The following is a 16984-nucleotide window of genomic DNA, read 5'->3' as shown; positions in this document are numbered from 1 at the left end:
GGCTTAGTCAGTTAAGCATCTGCCTTCGGTTGAGGTCATGGTCTTAGGGTCCTGGGATCGAGTCCTGAATTGGGATCCCTCTGGAGTCTGCTTCTCCCTCTACACTTCCCCCTGCTCATGATCTCACTCACTCTCCTTCTCTCTCAAAAAAATAAATAAAATCTTTAAAAAATAAAATATCTTTTCAAAACATTGCAAACAGAATAATATATGTTAAAGAGATAATCTGACTAATAGTGGAGACAATGAGCATGAAAATAAGCAACCCTCTTATCTGCAAGTCCAGAAGAGATTTTCTATTCTTTCAATTAAACGAGGAGCAGGGGAAGGTGGAGTGAGGAAGAAAATGTTACAATTCATGAGACTCCTGTAGCCCAACAGAAATTCGAGCATTCTTTAATTAATAAGCCAATAGAAACATAATAATGATAATGAATATCATAGCATTGTGTTTCTCTAATATGCTTGCTATGCCTTATGACCTAAAACATTACTATGCCCTCTACTAGGTCAGGTGGTGTCCTCCCAAAATTTATGTCCTTCCTAGACCTTCAGAATATGACCTTATTTGGAAGTAGGGTTGTTGCAGATATAATTAGTTAAGATGAGGTCATATTGGAGTAAGCGGGCCCTTAGTCTAACAGCACAGCTGCCCTCCTAAAAAGAGAAGAGATACAGATATGCATGTGTCTACACACACTGAGGAATGTCACGAGAAGACAGAGGCAGAGATTGGAGTGATGAGTCCAGAAGCCAAGGAATGCCAAGGACTGCCAACCACCACCAGAAGATAGGAGGGAAGCATAGGACAGATTCTCATCCCAAGAGGGAACATATCTTGCTGAGACTTTGATTTTGGATTCCAACCCTCCAGAACTGCAAGAGAATAGATTCTTGCTGTCTAAGTAGCCTACTTGGTAGTAGGTTTGTTGTGGCAGCCCTAAGAAACTTATACACATAGTGGTAATCCACAGGGCTATTATGATGTCCCGGCAGTTGGAGCTTTATTTGTATTCATATAAAACAAATTGTTTCAAAGGGCATCAATAATAAGAGAAAAGGTCAGAAAACAGGTGTTTCCTCAAATAGCTGATACACTACATGGCCAGGTAATTGAAAGGAGAACAGTAAGGTTGTTGACTGCAAAATGGACCAACATTACAGGATATTATAATGCAGAAAAGGGGACAAATGACAGCTCTGAGAAAACTTACCTTATTCTGTGCACCCCAGGACTCTTTAAATAATTCTTTCTGTCTCCTTCTCCTGAGAATACATATTCAATAGAGGCATTAAGGTCTTACACTCCAGCACTAGTACTATTGCACTGAGTAATATACCATACCTGTAGCCCAGCCCAAATGCCCTCATTAACTATGTTGAAGTAGCATCCACAGTTGCCTCATACATACCTACTCAAAATTCCCTGGACCTAAATATTCATTTTCCACAGATGGTGAAGGCATCGAAATGGATATCCAGCTAGTGTACATTAGTAATTAATTTCGGCAAGCTTACTAAAGAATGGTTCATGGTGGGTTATTGCATAGATGACTTACTACCTTCTCCAAATAACCTCGAGCTTCAAGATTTCCCACAATCAAAAACTTCCTTTTAAATGCCAACTGTGTAAGTTCTCAGATGACAGTGGAAATATAGTTAAGCTTTAAAGAAACTTCTGGGTGTTTGACTAAACCTCCTAAATAGATTATTTTATTTAGCTTTCATCAAAAACTCTATATTTAACTCAGATTGGGAACCTGAGACAAGGCCCTACATCGCATGGTTGGTTAGTGATAGTATTGAGATTTGAATCCACAGCCTTCCCTTGTGACTACTAGGCTCACTGCTTCAGGGGCCACGTGGCCGCAGCTCAGTGGGCCCTCTGGAGCCATGCTATTTTGTAAACCCTCCACCATTTGAATGAAAACTACAAAAAGCTAACATCAGGAGGAATCTTTGAAAAGAAAATTCAAGAGACAAAGAAAAGAGGCTACTATAATTGAATGCCATGGATGAAATGACTCTACCCAAATGCATGAAAATAGTTATTATGGGAGATGATGACTGTTTTTTTTTCCATCTCCCTAAGGAAAAGATTTTTATCAGACCACAGAAGAGACAGGTTAGATGCAAAAATATAGGGTTATTTTCCTTTATGTAAAAGAATGAAGTTGTAATTCCTTCACGGAAAGTTTAAAAACCAGCCAAGCTAGTCTCTCTCCATGGAAAGGTTGTTCAAATGATGGATGTTGTTCACTATGGAATCCTCCTACTGTGTCGACATGATCACAAACTGGTCTTATTCTATGTGTGTGTGTTTACTTATGAAGAAGCTTTTATGTGGTTAATTTATTTGATTTTTTGACGTGTAAGTTTATTATGCGAAAGTTATGCTTCCAGGTCATTCATATAAATTATTTACTCTTTCAAAGAAATCTGTGACCTAGATGTTATTACCATCCTCTTTTCACAAATGAAGAAACAAACCTATGACCTTGGATTGTTTGTTAAATCATGGTTCACAAGGCTGGCTATATCATAATACAGATTAACTTTCCCAAAGAGGTCCAAATATATACACTGTTTACATCAGCCTAAAATACTCAATATTATGAAGAAAAGAGAACAAGAAACAGAGTCAGATGATCTGTGTTTAACTCATGCTTGGCAATTTACCAGTTATTTGCATCTATACAGTTCAGTCCTCTAGTCTATTAAATAAAGAGAGTAAACACTGTGGTTTGTTCTAGGTTGACTGACCATTCTGGTTTGCTGGATTCTAAGGAGTTTCCCCCAGAGTTGAGGGATTTTCAGTGCTGAACCTGGGAGTCCCAGGCAGAGAAAAACAGCCTATTTGTCATGAGCATCAAAGTTGACAACAAAAGGCAAAAATAAGCATCTAACATTTTGCACACTAAACATTTCATTTTTCCCTACAGACCCAGGCATCAGCGTATAGACTATCTTTTGGCTCCTGCCATGCCTCACCAGGGCTAGCCACATCCACCAGCCACGTTCTCTTAACAGTGCCACCATCTTGATCTTTCACTGGAAGCACCACAACCTGAGAGCAGAGAAGGTGCAGGAAATGCCCCTGTGCACACAGACAACGAAGTACTAGGTGTGAAGCAAGGTCTCAGTCTCATTCAGGCCCACTGTCATCTCCTCTGGCTTCTCCCCAAGTTCACACATCTGAAGCGGCAATATTATTTTAAGTGGTCACAAAAAGACAGAGTTCTGAAGGCCATTGTTTAAGCCCTTGGGTCACTTTTCAAAATGTTTCCACTCTAAGTAACAACCACAAACTGATACGGGCAACCATGTAGACAGAGCAAGGCTTCTTTCTTTGTGATGTTTGCCCATGATTATGCATTCAAGTCCACAAATCTTTTTATCACATCTAACCAAGTGGGACAATCTATCCTACAGTTCAATTTAGCTATTCATGTAAAAGTGATGCATTTTCATGAAGCTGAATCCATCATGTCCAAGCTCTGTGACCCCCCAGAGATACGTACTGTCACTCATGCCCTCCTATCATGTAGCCTGCGGCCCCAGGTACTCCTGCTGTCACAGCTGCCCTCAGTGTATTGCTCATCAACCAGGGCAAAGCAGTCAAAAAATCCTCAGTGTCACTAACATCCTGGGTTCCTTACCTCATTTTGCTAATTTGCTCAATTTCCGACCAGGGAAAGGCTTCTAGGGCAGCCCGTGATGGGAAGAAAGGGAAAGCGAGAGTTTTGTGTTTCAATTTAATTAGACAAATACTTATTGACCATCCATTATTTGGAAAGATTAGCGCTAAATGCTATCAAGCACTAAGAAATGAGTAGAACACAATCCCTGTCATTTTGAACAGAAGGGAGGACAAGCAGAGAAATGATTAAGCGACAAAGCAAACTGCAAGGTGCAGCGGAGCAGAAGTACAATGTGGTTCCAGATGGTGACATCATGTCTCTTTGCAGGGAGGGAGAACTGGGAGGACACTTCCCAGGGGAGACATGTGTCCCACGCTTTGAGCCTCAGGAGGAAAGTCAAACATGGGGGAAACCACTCTTTGTTGGCTACCCAAGTAGGAAGAGAGTTGGGTATGTTCACAGAATAAGGCTTGCAATTCTAACAAAAGTTGTCGATATGGGGGCGGCAAAGTAGAAAATATAAATGAATATTAGATTGGGGTCCCACTAATTAGATGGAAGTCAGAACAATGGGTGCCTCTGATACAAGGTTAATGAATTTTAACATTATTCTGGTGGCAATAGGAAGACAATAAAAGGTTTTTACAGGGGAAGGACATGGTCAGTCTAGCTTTTAGAAGAGCAACCAGGAAAAGTCAGATGTGTTAGGAAAAGAGGAGACACCTAGAGCCGGGGGTGGGTTGGAAGCATTCACTAGTATCAAGTGAGTGGTAATACAAGCCTCTAAAGAGGAGAGGTCAGGATATGGAGATGAGACAGAGAAACCTACCTGATAGCCTACTAAGATGCATGTACTTGCCAGTGTGTGTGTGTGCATGTGTGTTTGGTACTATTGCTGAGGCAGAAGAGAAGAGGAGATGGATGTACTCCTTCCCTTTCCTGAGAAGAGAACATGTTAGTTGGAACACAAGAATAAAGAGTAATTAAAGTGAGTTGATGAATATGGGACAGTAAGAAAGGGCAGAGTAAACCAAGAATATCCCAGAAAGTTCCCAAGTCGGCCACAAGACAGTAGAAGGTAGGAAACTTTAGCAGAGGTCAATGGCCACCTACTCTCTCTAAGGTGGCCCCTTCCGACACCTTTCTTCCTCAATCATTTTTTAGGAAGAGCACCAACACTGCTTGTTTCAGAGACAATAACCATTTAACAGTATTTGTTTACTAGAATGGGCGCTCATATCCTGTCTTATTCACTACTGTCACCAGAGATATTTGATGAAGGAATGCATGAAGGCATTATTACTGCTTACTGCTTTTCTTCCCCTTTTCAGAAGCCCTCCCTCTCTCCCTCTTGCCTCTCATCACATACACACACACACACACACTGCCCCTTGCCCAACCGCCTCTTTTCCATGCAGGAGGAGGAAGATAGATGGCACTGCAGACAGAGCAGAGGCACCAGGCGGTTGACTGCCCAGAATATGAAAGCTGTGCTAACTTGAGAGCAGCTCCTATTAATTCTTAAACAAATGACTCTAGCTTTCTCCTTCGATATTACCACAACTACTTCTCTTCTTTTGTGTAAGAAAAACACTCCAAATGCTGTATGTGAGTGCTAATACAGCTTGGCCAACTATTGGGTTATTAATAGAGAGCCCCTCATATCAGAATGCAAGAGTCAGGATGAATTGCAATACTCACCTTTTATAAGAAATGACAATGATGGTGGTAATTAGGATAACAAGCAGCAACAATAAAACTGCCCCTCCAGCCACAAAGAGAATGTATTGGTTATCAGTTTTACCTAGGAGGAAAAAATATATAGTAGGAATTAGGAATTCAGCTAAAGCCAGAAAAAAAGTGGGAAAATGAGGAAAGGGAACATTAATCAAATACAGTAACAATTCAAAACAACCCAATGAAAAAAACTGGATGAAATTAAGGGAAAAAGATAATTTTTACTTTAGAGTCTTCTAAATATTTGTGACTCCTCATAGATTTTTATTAATTCTTGATTCAGCTAGGTTTAACACCTTATGAAGAACAAGAGTAAATAGGTGAAGGGAAGGGTGCCTGGGTGGCTCAATCAGTTAAGCATCCAACTCTTGATTTGGGCTCAGGTTCTGATCTCAGGGTCATGAGATCGAGCCTCATGTCACATGTCACACTTGGCTCTGAGCATGGAGCCTGCTTAAGATTCTCCTTCTCCCTTGGTCCCTCCCCCTTCCTCTAAAAAAAATAAATAGGTGAAGGGGATTAAGAGGTACAAGCTTCCAATTATAAAATAAATAAGCCAAAAAAAAAAAAAAAAAAAAAAAAAAAAAAATAAAATAAAATAAAATAAATAAGCCACAATGATGAAAAGTACAGCATATGGAATATAGTCAACGATATTATAATAACTTTCTGTGGTGACAGATGGTAACTAGACTTACTGTGTGACCTTTCATAATGGATATAATTGTTGAATCACTATACTGTATACCTGAAACTCATTTAATATTATATGTCAACTATACTTCAGTTAAAAATTTAAAAAAAGAACAAGAATAGAAAGAGTTACTTGTTTGAGACAGATATCCCTTCACGTTAAGGAGCTCCCAATCACATACATAAAATCTTTTGTAGAAAAAAAGCAACTCTCAAAAGAGTACATAAATAAAGATTACTTCTTAAGACTGGTATATTAAGTATATTCATACAACAGCATAATTTAAGAAATATTTTCTACTCAACCTGAGTTAATGATAAGAAGTGATCAGAAAAAAATCTGTTACTCCGACTCAGCGCTCAGGCAGGAAGAGCAATGATCCAGGAATATGCAGTTCTCTTCCTGGCTCTGTCACCTCTTAGCTGTGTGACCTCCAGCCAGTTCCTTACCCTCCTCTCCATGCCTTTCTTCATCTGTCAAGTGATGACAATGTCGACAGCTCTAATTACATCACAGAACATTGGTGAGATTCCAATGAGGTAATATTCAAATAAGCAATAAACTACTAGAGCAACATCACCTCTGAAGCGAGATCTCAAGGAGTTCTGAAAGCATTTTATCTTTAAAATGTCCTCCTGTCCATGAGATGCATCACCCACTGCCTCCCACAGATCTCCTTCCCAGGGGAAAAAAAAAATCCCATCAGTATTCCCAGGGGCAGCCCAGTGGCTCAGTCGGTTAAGCAGCTGACTCTCAACCTTGGCTCAGGTCATGATCTCAAGGTCGTGAGATGGAGCCCTGACTTGAGTTCCCAGGCTCAGCAGGGAGTTTGCTGGAGGTTCTCTCCCTCCCTCTTCTCCTTTTCCTCCCCATCCCTCCAGGCCACTCTCTTTCTCTCCAAAATAAATAAATATATCTTTAAATATTTATGTGCTGTTGCCAGGAACGGGAGTAAATTAGAACCTGGGAGCTGTCCTCATCACCCCCTCTCTCTGGGGCAGCAAGGTTGCTGGTCTTCTCTCCTGCAGGGAGGGGCCAGGAGAAGGCAGATGAACAGCATGATTTCCCTCTAATGCTGAAATTAAAGCCCAATGCTTGTTTGGTGATTCCCATGATGCTGCCTGCAATCCTACAGCAACCTAAAAATCATACTTTTCATTGGGTTCTTCATGATCTTTCCCTTGGATTATTTCTTCCTTCCTGACCTACTATTAACCTGCAATTTTTTTCCGTGATAACTCAAAGTCTACATCCACTCATTCTTTTGTATACAGTGAAATTAAGTCAAGTAATAAACATTATTTTCATTTTTCAAACTTGTTGAACCTATAAGGTGAATTAAAGTAGAACAGTGTGTGAACTTTAGAGGCTTTAAGAAAGGCTTTTGTCCAAATATGATGGAGAAAGGAAAAGCTAAATTTATTCAGAACAAAAATATATTGAACCACTCCTACAAAAGGAACAATGAAATTTTCTCCCCATCAAATAGGAAATTAAGCTTTTTAAGCTCTTGTTACATTATAAAAAAAAAAATGAACAAAATCCCTGAAATTATTTTGCATTGTAACAGGACTAAAAAGGACCACACCTGCTATACTGAAATAATTTAAATACCACAGATGCTACGGTTAAATCAAACAGGCAATCATGGTGAGAAAATGAAAGTTACAATTAAAATATTCATTGACAGTATTCTGGGAAAATTGTTTAACCACTTTTGAAAATGCTATTTAGACCTCTGTTATAGTAAAAATGAATAAATAAATAAATAAATAGTAAATATATAGGCTTGACCAGGTCAAATGAAAAATATCTGTAGTTAAAATTATCACAAAGAATATGTAAAGACCAAAAAATGGTATCCTTAACACAGCCTTGCTATCAGATAAAGCTATAGGGGTGACCGGGGCTGGGGCTCCATGGGTGGCACCACCGACCCTTGATTTCAGCTCAGATCATGATCTCAGGGTCGTGAGATCCAGCTTCACCCTCCCTCCAGCACGGAGCCTACTTAGGATTCTCTTTCTCTCTCTCCCTCTGCACCCTGTCCCCGACTCGCAGGTACTCTTTCTCTCAAAAAAAAAAAAAAAGAAAAAGAAAAAAAGAAAAGAAAAAGCTCTAGAGGACAACATGAAAGATATAAATAACGTATTATGAAAAAGCACGTAAAGAACAAGCCCATGTAAAAGGGCCACAGTGGTGAGACGGAGCCTCTCAAGCTTTATTTGAAGGAGTAGGAACTGCTACAGTCTGCATCTGGGAAGGATTCGGTCTGTGTGTGTCACACCCGTTCACTAACTGCTTGCACATTTGATTAATGACTCTATTCTAAAGAAATACTCAGAAATGTGAACAAAGGATTCTGTAAAACACAACTGCAAAAAAAAAAAAAAAGTCTGTATTTCCCAAGAGTAGACTCAGAGCAGGATTCCAGGGCTGTGGTTCTCAAACTTACTTTGCATCAGCTTCACCTGGGGGCTTATTAAACCACAGGTTGCAGGGCACCCTCCACCGACCTCCAGACCTTTGATCCAGGAGTGTCTGGGTGGGTCTGCATTTGCAGGTCCCATGCAATGTCTATGTTGCTGACCTAAGGCCCATTCTTTGAAAACCTGGGCTAGAGACATTTGGATGATGTGTGTAAGGAATTCCAATAACATGGAAGACTACAGACTGCAGACTGTATACTTAAGGAAAGCTTCAAAACCAGCATTGACAATTGTGCATGCTGTAATATCTCCACGAAGAAAAGCCTTCAAGGGGGCAAAGGCCAAAATTTTAAAATGATGATCTCCAGAGAGTGGCATTAAAAGCAATTATTTCCTTAGGTTTTTTGGTATTTTCCAAACTTTCTAAAGGATGTACTGTTCTTTTATTAATCAGGAAAAAAAAAAAAAACAGAATAAAACTGTAAAGGTCTGCATGCTTAGAATAATCTGACACATTTTAGTCATGATATTTAAAGTACAAGATGTAGAGAACTTTTTTTTTGTAGAAGTATATTCAGAATCCTTAAGAATTAAGATGGCATTCCTTATTAAACTCTCAATTAGGTAGAATTAAGTAGAAACCATTGACATGTACTAGTCATCTGGTTCACACTGTTCAATTCTAAGTCCAAACTTTAAATGCAGCCTTCAATACGAAATTGGTTACCTCCTTTTCACCACTTCTAGTGATGTTTGACCTGTTAGAGTCAGATCTGCTTATTGATTCACCTTTTAACACAGCCATACTACGGCATTACAGATGAAATGATGTGCAAAAATGATTTGGGTTCCTAAAGGAAAAACATCGACTAGAAGAAAGCTGCTTCTGTACTCACAATACTACTGACACTAACTTCCCCCAAGCTGGCAGACTCCACAGATAAGGGCTCAGTCCACACTGTCCCCTGCCTCCCCCTTCAGACTCCAATCACAAATCCAGGCCTCCCTACTCCAGACGGACCAACCAGCTATAAATTCAAGGTTCCCATGACCTCCTCCTCAGGTTCAATACTTTGCTACAACAGCTCACAGAACTCAGACAGGTGCTTTACTTGCTATTACTGGTTTATTAGAAAAGATAAATCTCGGGAAGAGACAAATGGAAGAGATGGATAAAGCAAGTTCATGAGGACAGGGAGTACAGGTGCAGCTTCCATGCTGTCTAGGGATGGGCCACCCTCCCAGCATCTCCATGTGGTCACCAAGCCAGAAGCTCTCTGACATTTAGGGGTTTTATGGAGGTTCCATTACATAGGCACGATTAATTCAATCATTGAATACGGGTAATTAATTCAACCCCACTCCCTCTTCCCTTTTTCAGGGGGTTGGGGTTTAAACAATCCTCCAGTCATGGGGCTGATTCCTCTAGGAATCCTGAAGCTCTCTAGGTACTTCCAGCCACCAGCTGCCTCATTAACTTGCAAAAAGACCCTCCTTGCTCTGGAGATTCCAAGGATTCTAAAAGCTCTGGTGTCAGGGACTCGGGACTGAGACCAAATATAATAGCAAAAGAAGCTCCTAGCACCATGATCACTTAGGAAATGACAAGGGTTTAAGACTTCTGTGAAAGGAACCAGGGGCAGAGATGACATTTTTTGTTATACCACACAGTACTTGATTTATGGAGTTTATAATGTTTTAGAAGGCCCTGGACATTTAAAAACCCCACGAAGAATGAGCATTTTCCCATAAGAACTAAGAGTAAAAGGCATGGGAGTCAGGGGAGATTCAGTCACACTCCAGAGACGTTGCAACCTAGAGCCTCCCGCCTACAGCCAAGGCTGCCCTGTATTCCTTCCCTGTCCCACCGCTGCGTTCACATGAACCGTCAGTACTTGGAACCAGGCTGGTGCAGCCACACAACTTGCTAGGCCATGCACGGCCAAAAACAACAAGGAAAAGCAAAGGGGGTGTGTGCATGCTTCAGGGAGTCAGTCAATAGTTCATAACACTCACTTTTGCCTAAATTCTGCTAATAGATGTTAGGTTGAGTAATGTTAGCCCTCAGGCCCCTCTCTTAAAGAATTATTGTGTATTCTCAGCAGCCACTTTTTTTGCTGATTTTTTTTTTCATTTTCATCCCAATGCTGTCTTGATTCATAGGAGGACAAAAGTGTCGTGAACCATAAAGCCATTATTTTCCCTCCCATCAAAAGAGATAAATACAGTTAAAACAATTTAAAGCATGTCAGTGAGATATATAAATGAATAATTTACTGCAGGACTGCAACCCTCCAGGCTACGTTCCTGCCAATGACAAGTATTTATGGCTGAGTTATAAACCTTTAGAAAGGCTCATGATAGAAATGATGCCAGGTCCTTCCCTTGGAACCAGGTGGGCAAGAGCAGGTATTAACATCTATTGTTTATCCTTTATTACAGTTGGAGGTGGCCTAAGTGACTCAGAACCTAAATATCTGGACCAAACAACACCCTAGGAAAAACTCACAGATCCTGAGCCTCTAGCCAGCCCTGGATAGGTCATGGTAGATACCAGTTAAAATTATTCTCACTTCCTTACCTCATTAAAAAGACAAGCAGAAATATTAGACTCCATTCTATGTAGACAGAATACATATAATGTGTGAGTTCCCGCAGGGTAGATATATGTGAGTTGAAACACTATTACCAGGTCGATTCTAATTTGTGATCACTATATAACATAAATATCCAACCATCATCCCACATCAGACATTGATTTGCTAAAAAAAAAAACAGAGATCGAGGGGGGAAACTTGGGGCCTCATCCTACCTTCTAATTCTTTTCCCTGGAAGACCTCGTATGAGACACTTGATCTTGCAGACACTTTTTTGGCAACTGCAAAATGATGATAAAATCAGCCCCAAGGGGGGCTAAGGGGCTTAGATAAAATATACAGAGGTGCCTAGTATTTTAAGCACTGTGTAATGTGTAAATTATTAATAGTATAATTATATTTTGTACACACACATTCAAATTAGAGTTAAAAAAGTAATAGCCTTTGTGTTCTTTTCATGATGTTGAACTAGTCATGTATAGCAGAATGCTTGCTTCCACAGCTAGATACAGACGTCTGGGGAAAGGCAGAGGTACCATTGAAAAGCATGTGTAAGATAATTGTAGCTTTATAGGACCACTGGATATAACGGTAGCACAAAGTCTATTGAACTTTCCTATACGCCTGAAATATACATCAAGTGGATATTGATATTAGTCCAAGTTTTCAAAGGTCAACTTTCTTTGTGCAAATCAATTTTATACTCTCTGTATTTCAGAAACTTTCCCCTGTTTTATAGCAAGAAGATCTTAGCGAATAAATTATTTTCAGAGACTTAAAGACCATGACATCAGCCTCTAATCCTTCTTCTGAGTGAAGAATAACTACTCTTCCTCAAAATAAAAGTATTATCAGATTTTAACTGAAAAACCTAGAGCACCTAAGAGTATCTAAAACCTAAACGTAAGAAACAGAAACATAAGACAACACAGAAAGGTAAGAGAATCTAAATCATTTTCCTGGAGCAAACCAATAAGAGAAGCAAGTTTCCAACCCAATGTATAACTTTTGCTATACTGATTTTGCCTCTATTTGATGGGAGGTATTTCCCAACTGACTTAAGCACTTAAAAATTTTGTATCAGTTGAGATACACATAGTCTAAGGCCAGAAAGTTTACCTACTCAATATAGGATGACTGCGTTAGCTGCACTTTCTGGTGTCTTTATGTGCATCATGTCATACTGTGGGCCATGGTGGTCTACAATGATTGGTGTATGGCCAGGGTATCTAAGTCAGCATATTAGGCATACAGATGGTGAACATCTGTGGAGAAAACTTTCATGGCTGACTCTGTCGTGGTAGATGTCTCATCTTTTCACCCAAATACTTCTTAGTCTTATGCTACATTTCTTGTATTTTTATGAACTTCAATTTTCATGAACACCTATCATTTAAAGGAGACTCTTTTACACATCATAAGTCAAAATGTCAAGAACTGCACAAATCTTGCTTACTTTCTTAGTGAATTAAGCACGCAGAAAAGAGTTGATGGAGCGAGCCAGAGACAACTACCCTTAGAAAGGCCTGAATGGAAGGTTGTCCATTGGCTAGTGTGTGGGGACTTGGATTTTTGGAGCGTTTCCACCGTTCTCTAACTGCTAGGGTGGTTTACTGTGTCTAAATTGTTTATACAAACAATGTGGCTTATGCTAAACACCTGTTTTCTTCCTGGGAAATCAGTCAGGCCTGATGACTTTGTCCCACAATGTCTTTTACATTTGCTGATCTTGCTCTGCATTCTTCTGCTGGAATAAGTCAAAGCTATCCCTTTGGAATGCAATCGTGGAGCAAGAGACCTAATTTTGTGGGAGGGTAGGAGCCTAAGCTCCACAGGCACCTTGCTCCAAGGTGCAAAAGTACCTCCTGGCGTAATGGTGTAAAAAGTTCATTTTTCCTTTAGATAAAGCCAATTAGCTAAAGCAGATGGTCATCCCAATTACCAGGTGAATGTAGGTTGAACTCTGTGTGACAAATGGTGCTGTCAAGTCCTCTTATTTGAGGACTAGTTGTTGTTTACCTTGAGAACATGTTTATAATGGGTCGTATCTCCTGGGACCCATAAAAGGTGAGATTTCTGTCTTTGCACTCTCTTGGCAGATTGCCTGTGATGCGTATCACAATTCTGGTTTAATGCTTATTTAATAATAGAATTGTTTTCTTTCTCTCTTTTACCTTTGCAGAGCAGTTTTCTGGGGAGGGAGGCGATTTTGTTTCTAATTATAATTCCCCAATACATTGTTGTTATTACTGTTGTTTAACCAAGTGTAACTCTACACTACAGTGTCACTATTATGTGTATCCACAAGGACAGAACAGGAAATTTTTCAAATGGGTCTACAAAAAGCGAGATAAACATTTCTGCCATGCACTAAAACACAGTTTTTATTGTGAAATACAACACATACCATACCATTTAACAATTTTATGTATCTGGCTGTTCAGTATTAAAGTCCATAAATATGAGAGAAAAGAACTATTCAGAATATTTAATATAAAAAATAAACCTTCCTTCTTCTTAGGAGGTTCTAAAGGTTAAGCCCTCTCTGTCCTTGAGGGGGAAGAACTAGAATTCTCATGGCTTATAACTCGATTTCTGGGTTCACTGGTCTTTACAAGAACAAAAGGAAGAGAAGCTACATCTACAAGAACTAGAGTGAGAGCAGGATTTGAGAAAGGAGAAGGAAGGAGGAATATAGGATGGAAGAAAGTTGTGCTTGAAATCTTAGAGCAAATTCCCAGGGAGTTGCTCAAGGGAGTGGTCTTCCCCACAAGGGGAGAGTCTAGTGGGCAGATCTGATACAGAACTTGTGAGCAGGTGGTTTGCAAAGCCAAGAAGCCATGGGAGAGTGGAGAACAAATAAGAACCTTGACTCCAGCGAGAAACTTGCCTCCCCTTTGTCCAGAGCCTACTCTAGAAGTTCCCGTCATCTGTTCCTGGTGTGGACTTGACTTCATCAGCCACCAGCACTTTCCTCCAGACCCAAATACCTGCTACCTGCTACCTGACTTTGCTTGTCCCTAATATGGCTATATAGAAACTCTCACACCATTTCAGAATACCCACAAGCCCCAGAAAAGCAGAAAAGTCAATGGAGGACACCCCTCCTCCCCCCACAGCACCTGTGATGATCTGAACAAGCCTAAGAGTGCAAAGCTGACCAAGTGGGAGATCCCCCAATCCCCCAATCCTTTGCCTACTACTTGTTCTATGCGTTGGATCAGTTTGAAGTTAATTGGACCTAAAACCTAAAAGCGGGGGGGGGGGGGGGGAGGGGGGGGGCAAGGCTATGGAGCTCTCCATGGCCAGCTTCTCCTGTGACGCATCTGTTGATAATAGTAAGGACTTGTATCTTTCACTTGGAGCAGCAATATGGTGCCATAGTTCAGAACAAGAACTCTGAAGCCCTCCTGCCCTACTTTGGGTGTTAGTCCCTCTCATTCTTAGCCATGAAGCTTGAATAATTTACTCAACCTTGCCATGCCCCACTTTGCTCATTCAAAAAATGTAGATAATAATGTTGTGACAACTCAATGAATAATAATTATCAGTAAATTCTTAGAGTGACGGGTACACATATAAGCATCATAATGAGTTTGTCATATAGTGGCTGAGATGACGGCTTGTGACACTTAATTCTTATAACGTCTACTTATAACTTTTCCCCTGGGTCCTCAGAAATCTTCAAAATTCTAACCACATGGCATTTATAAAGGCCTATATATAAATGTGTTATAAATGTCATATAGATCTTTTCAGAATATAAAATAGCAAGCTTTGGACTATTTAACTCCAAATATTCTATTTAATTTTAATTCACTTTATTTAAAATAAAAATGCTTACTAAGTTCTCTACACTCTCAAAACACTCTACAAGTCAGTTAATGCCTAGGTGTCAGAAACAAAAGCTTCAGTAATAATTTCAAAATCTGCAGCTTTGTGCCTTAGTTTAATTACCTATCTGATTTCCCCTTTTTTAAAAATAGCCAATGATTAAAGTAGGAATTGAAAGAAAGCCTGAAGTTCACAACTGACACCTTTATTGAATCAGGAAGAAAAGAAAGTAGCTGACATAAAAGCAAAACAACCTGTGTGGACTAAAGTATTTGGGACTTGGCATATGTGTATGTGTTTCATGAGTTTAAAGTTGCCCATACATCACATGTGCTTACTGAGTGTTTAAATATGGTAGATTGCTCATTGCTCCTCCTACCAAATGTGCATATAGGTACCTTCATTTGCAAACATACACACACAAATTAAAAAGTGCAGAATTTATCCAGTGCCCTGTATAAGGCATGAAAAACTGAAGGAACATTAATATCATTGTTATTGTTGATAATAATCAATAATTATACTTTGCAAACCTATATTTTTCTATATTTGTGAACTTGGCTCCTATGTGGTACCCACTTGGCATGGGGTCATCTGCACATACATCAATTGTGTCCTTGAGCTTCTTTGGTTGGAAGCCACAGAAATCATCCTATCTTTTGTTAATATGGTCTCCTCATCTCAGTATCTACTCTGTATTTTCCATGTTCATCGTAGTGATAATAACGATCTTCAGTTCACTTGCTACTCACCTTAGTTAGCCATTCTCAAGTCCCCATCAATCCAATTGAGAGCATTAACATTTCAATCTTCTATCTGTGGAAGAACGAATCTCTTCTTGTGGGTTAATCAAGTAAAATGCAACTCTTACATTTAAAAGATTATGAATATCACAGTTACTTGTGAGTTCTACTGAAAGTGAAATACTTTGAATTAATTCCAGAAATAAATTTGAGAGTGGCCAATGAGTACTGCAATATATTTATTTTTAGAAAGATATCCAAAAATATCTCTGTTGAATACATGCCTTTTGAAAATCCCCAAATCAGTAAAAGATAAACACCCTATGATTTCACTTACATGTGGAAGCTAGAAAACAAAACAAATGACAAAAACAGACTCGGATGGGAGGGTGAAATAGGTGAAGGGGATTAAGAGGCACAAACTTCCAATTATAAAATAAATAAGTCATGCGATAAAAGTACAGCATAGTGAGTATAGCCAATAATATTACAATAACTTTGTGCAGTGACTGAGGATACCTACGTTTACTGTGGTAAGCATTTCATAATGTATATAACTGTTGGATCACTATGTTGTGTGCCTGAAACTAATATAATATTGTATGTCAACTATATTTCAATTTAAAAAAATCTCTGAATCATTTCAGCATAAAGAACTTTAAAATACCAATTGAAGTTCAAAGATGTGTCTCTACAAATGATGGATCTATGTTTATTCTCCATTCCCTGTCTTTTTAAATAGCATAGTCCTCTGTAAACCTACTTTGTCACCTGCATTTGTCAATATTTGTCAGAGTCAGATCCGCAATGCTTGAAATATTGAAGTTGAAGTTGATAGTAGCTGTCTGATTAATTGAATCATAACACTTCAAACTAGAATTGCTATTAAGAATGAAAGGCCATTAATCGTACATGAAGACTATTTTTTTTTTTAAATTTTAAGTAATTTTCTACTTGCTTTTAGGGAAAACTTCATGCAATCATCTATGCTCAGTACCTAGTAAGGCTCTGGAGATAACCTCAAGCTGTTCACAATTCTCAGATGTTTTACATAAAAAAAAAAAATCCCATGCATGACAAAAGAGTATAAATGGCTGTTTTACAGTTGGAGTCATTAGGCAGGTCTTTGGATTTTAAGTGGGAAGAAATTCAGTACACTTATCTGAACTTGAACTTGAATCCCTAGCTGTACTCTAAGATCCTCGGGTGAGGAAGACTTCATGAAAATTGTTTGAAATTCAGGTGAGGATAAAGATCTGCTTAAAGAAAAGCAGTTTCTAGGCTTAGGAGGTTACTAATTTACATTGTG

The 16984-nt window shown here is 39.3% G+C and overlaps 1 protein-coding gene across 6 annotated transcripts in view; it reads right to left on the bottom strand.

Moving 5' to 3' along the window:
- The window catches only part of CD226 (CD226 molecule), a 116505-nt gene that overhangs the window by 33661 nt on the left and 65860 nt on the right, over positions 1-16984 (bottom strand). For 3 of the 6 annotated variants that reach the window (XM_072820550.1, XM_072820551.1, XM_072820578.1), the window contains exons 5-6: positions 5343-5445; positions 99-1266 (exon numbers count right to left, since the gene is read on the bottom strand). In XM_072820550.1, the coding sequence (XP_072676651.1) occupies positions 1098-1266; positions 5343-5445 (272 nt within the window). In that variant the 3' untranslated portion in view covers positions 99-1097. Of the gene's footprint in view, positions 1-98; positions 1267-5342; positions 5446-16984 lie in introns of those variants that run through there. The other 3 variants (XM_072820568.1, XM_072820560.1, XM_072820597.1) reach the window with 2 other exon arrangements.

This window comes from Canis lupus, chromosome 1 (genome assembly GCF_048164855.1).
Source record: "Canis lupus baileyi chromosome 1, mCanLup2.hap1, whole genome shotgun sequence".
Lineage (NCBI taxonomy): Eukaryota > Metazoa > Chordata > Mammalia > Carnivora > Canidae > Canis > Canis lupus.
This window is presented reverse-complemented; position numbering and strand designations above follow the sequence as displayed.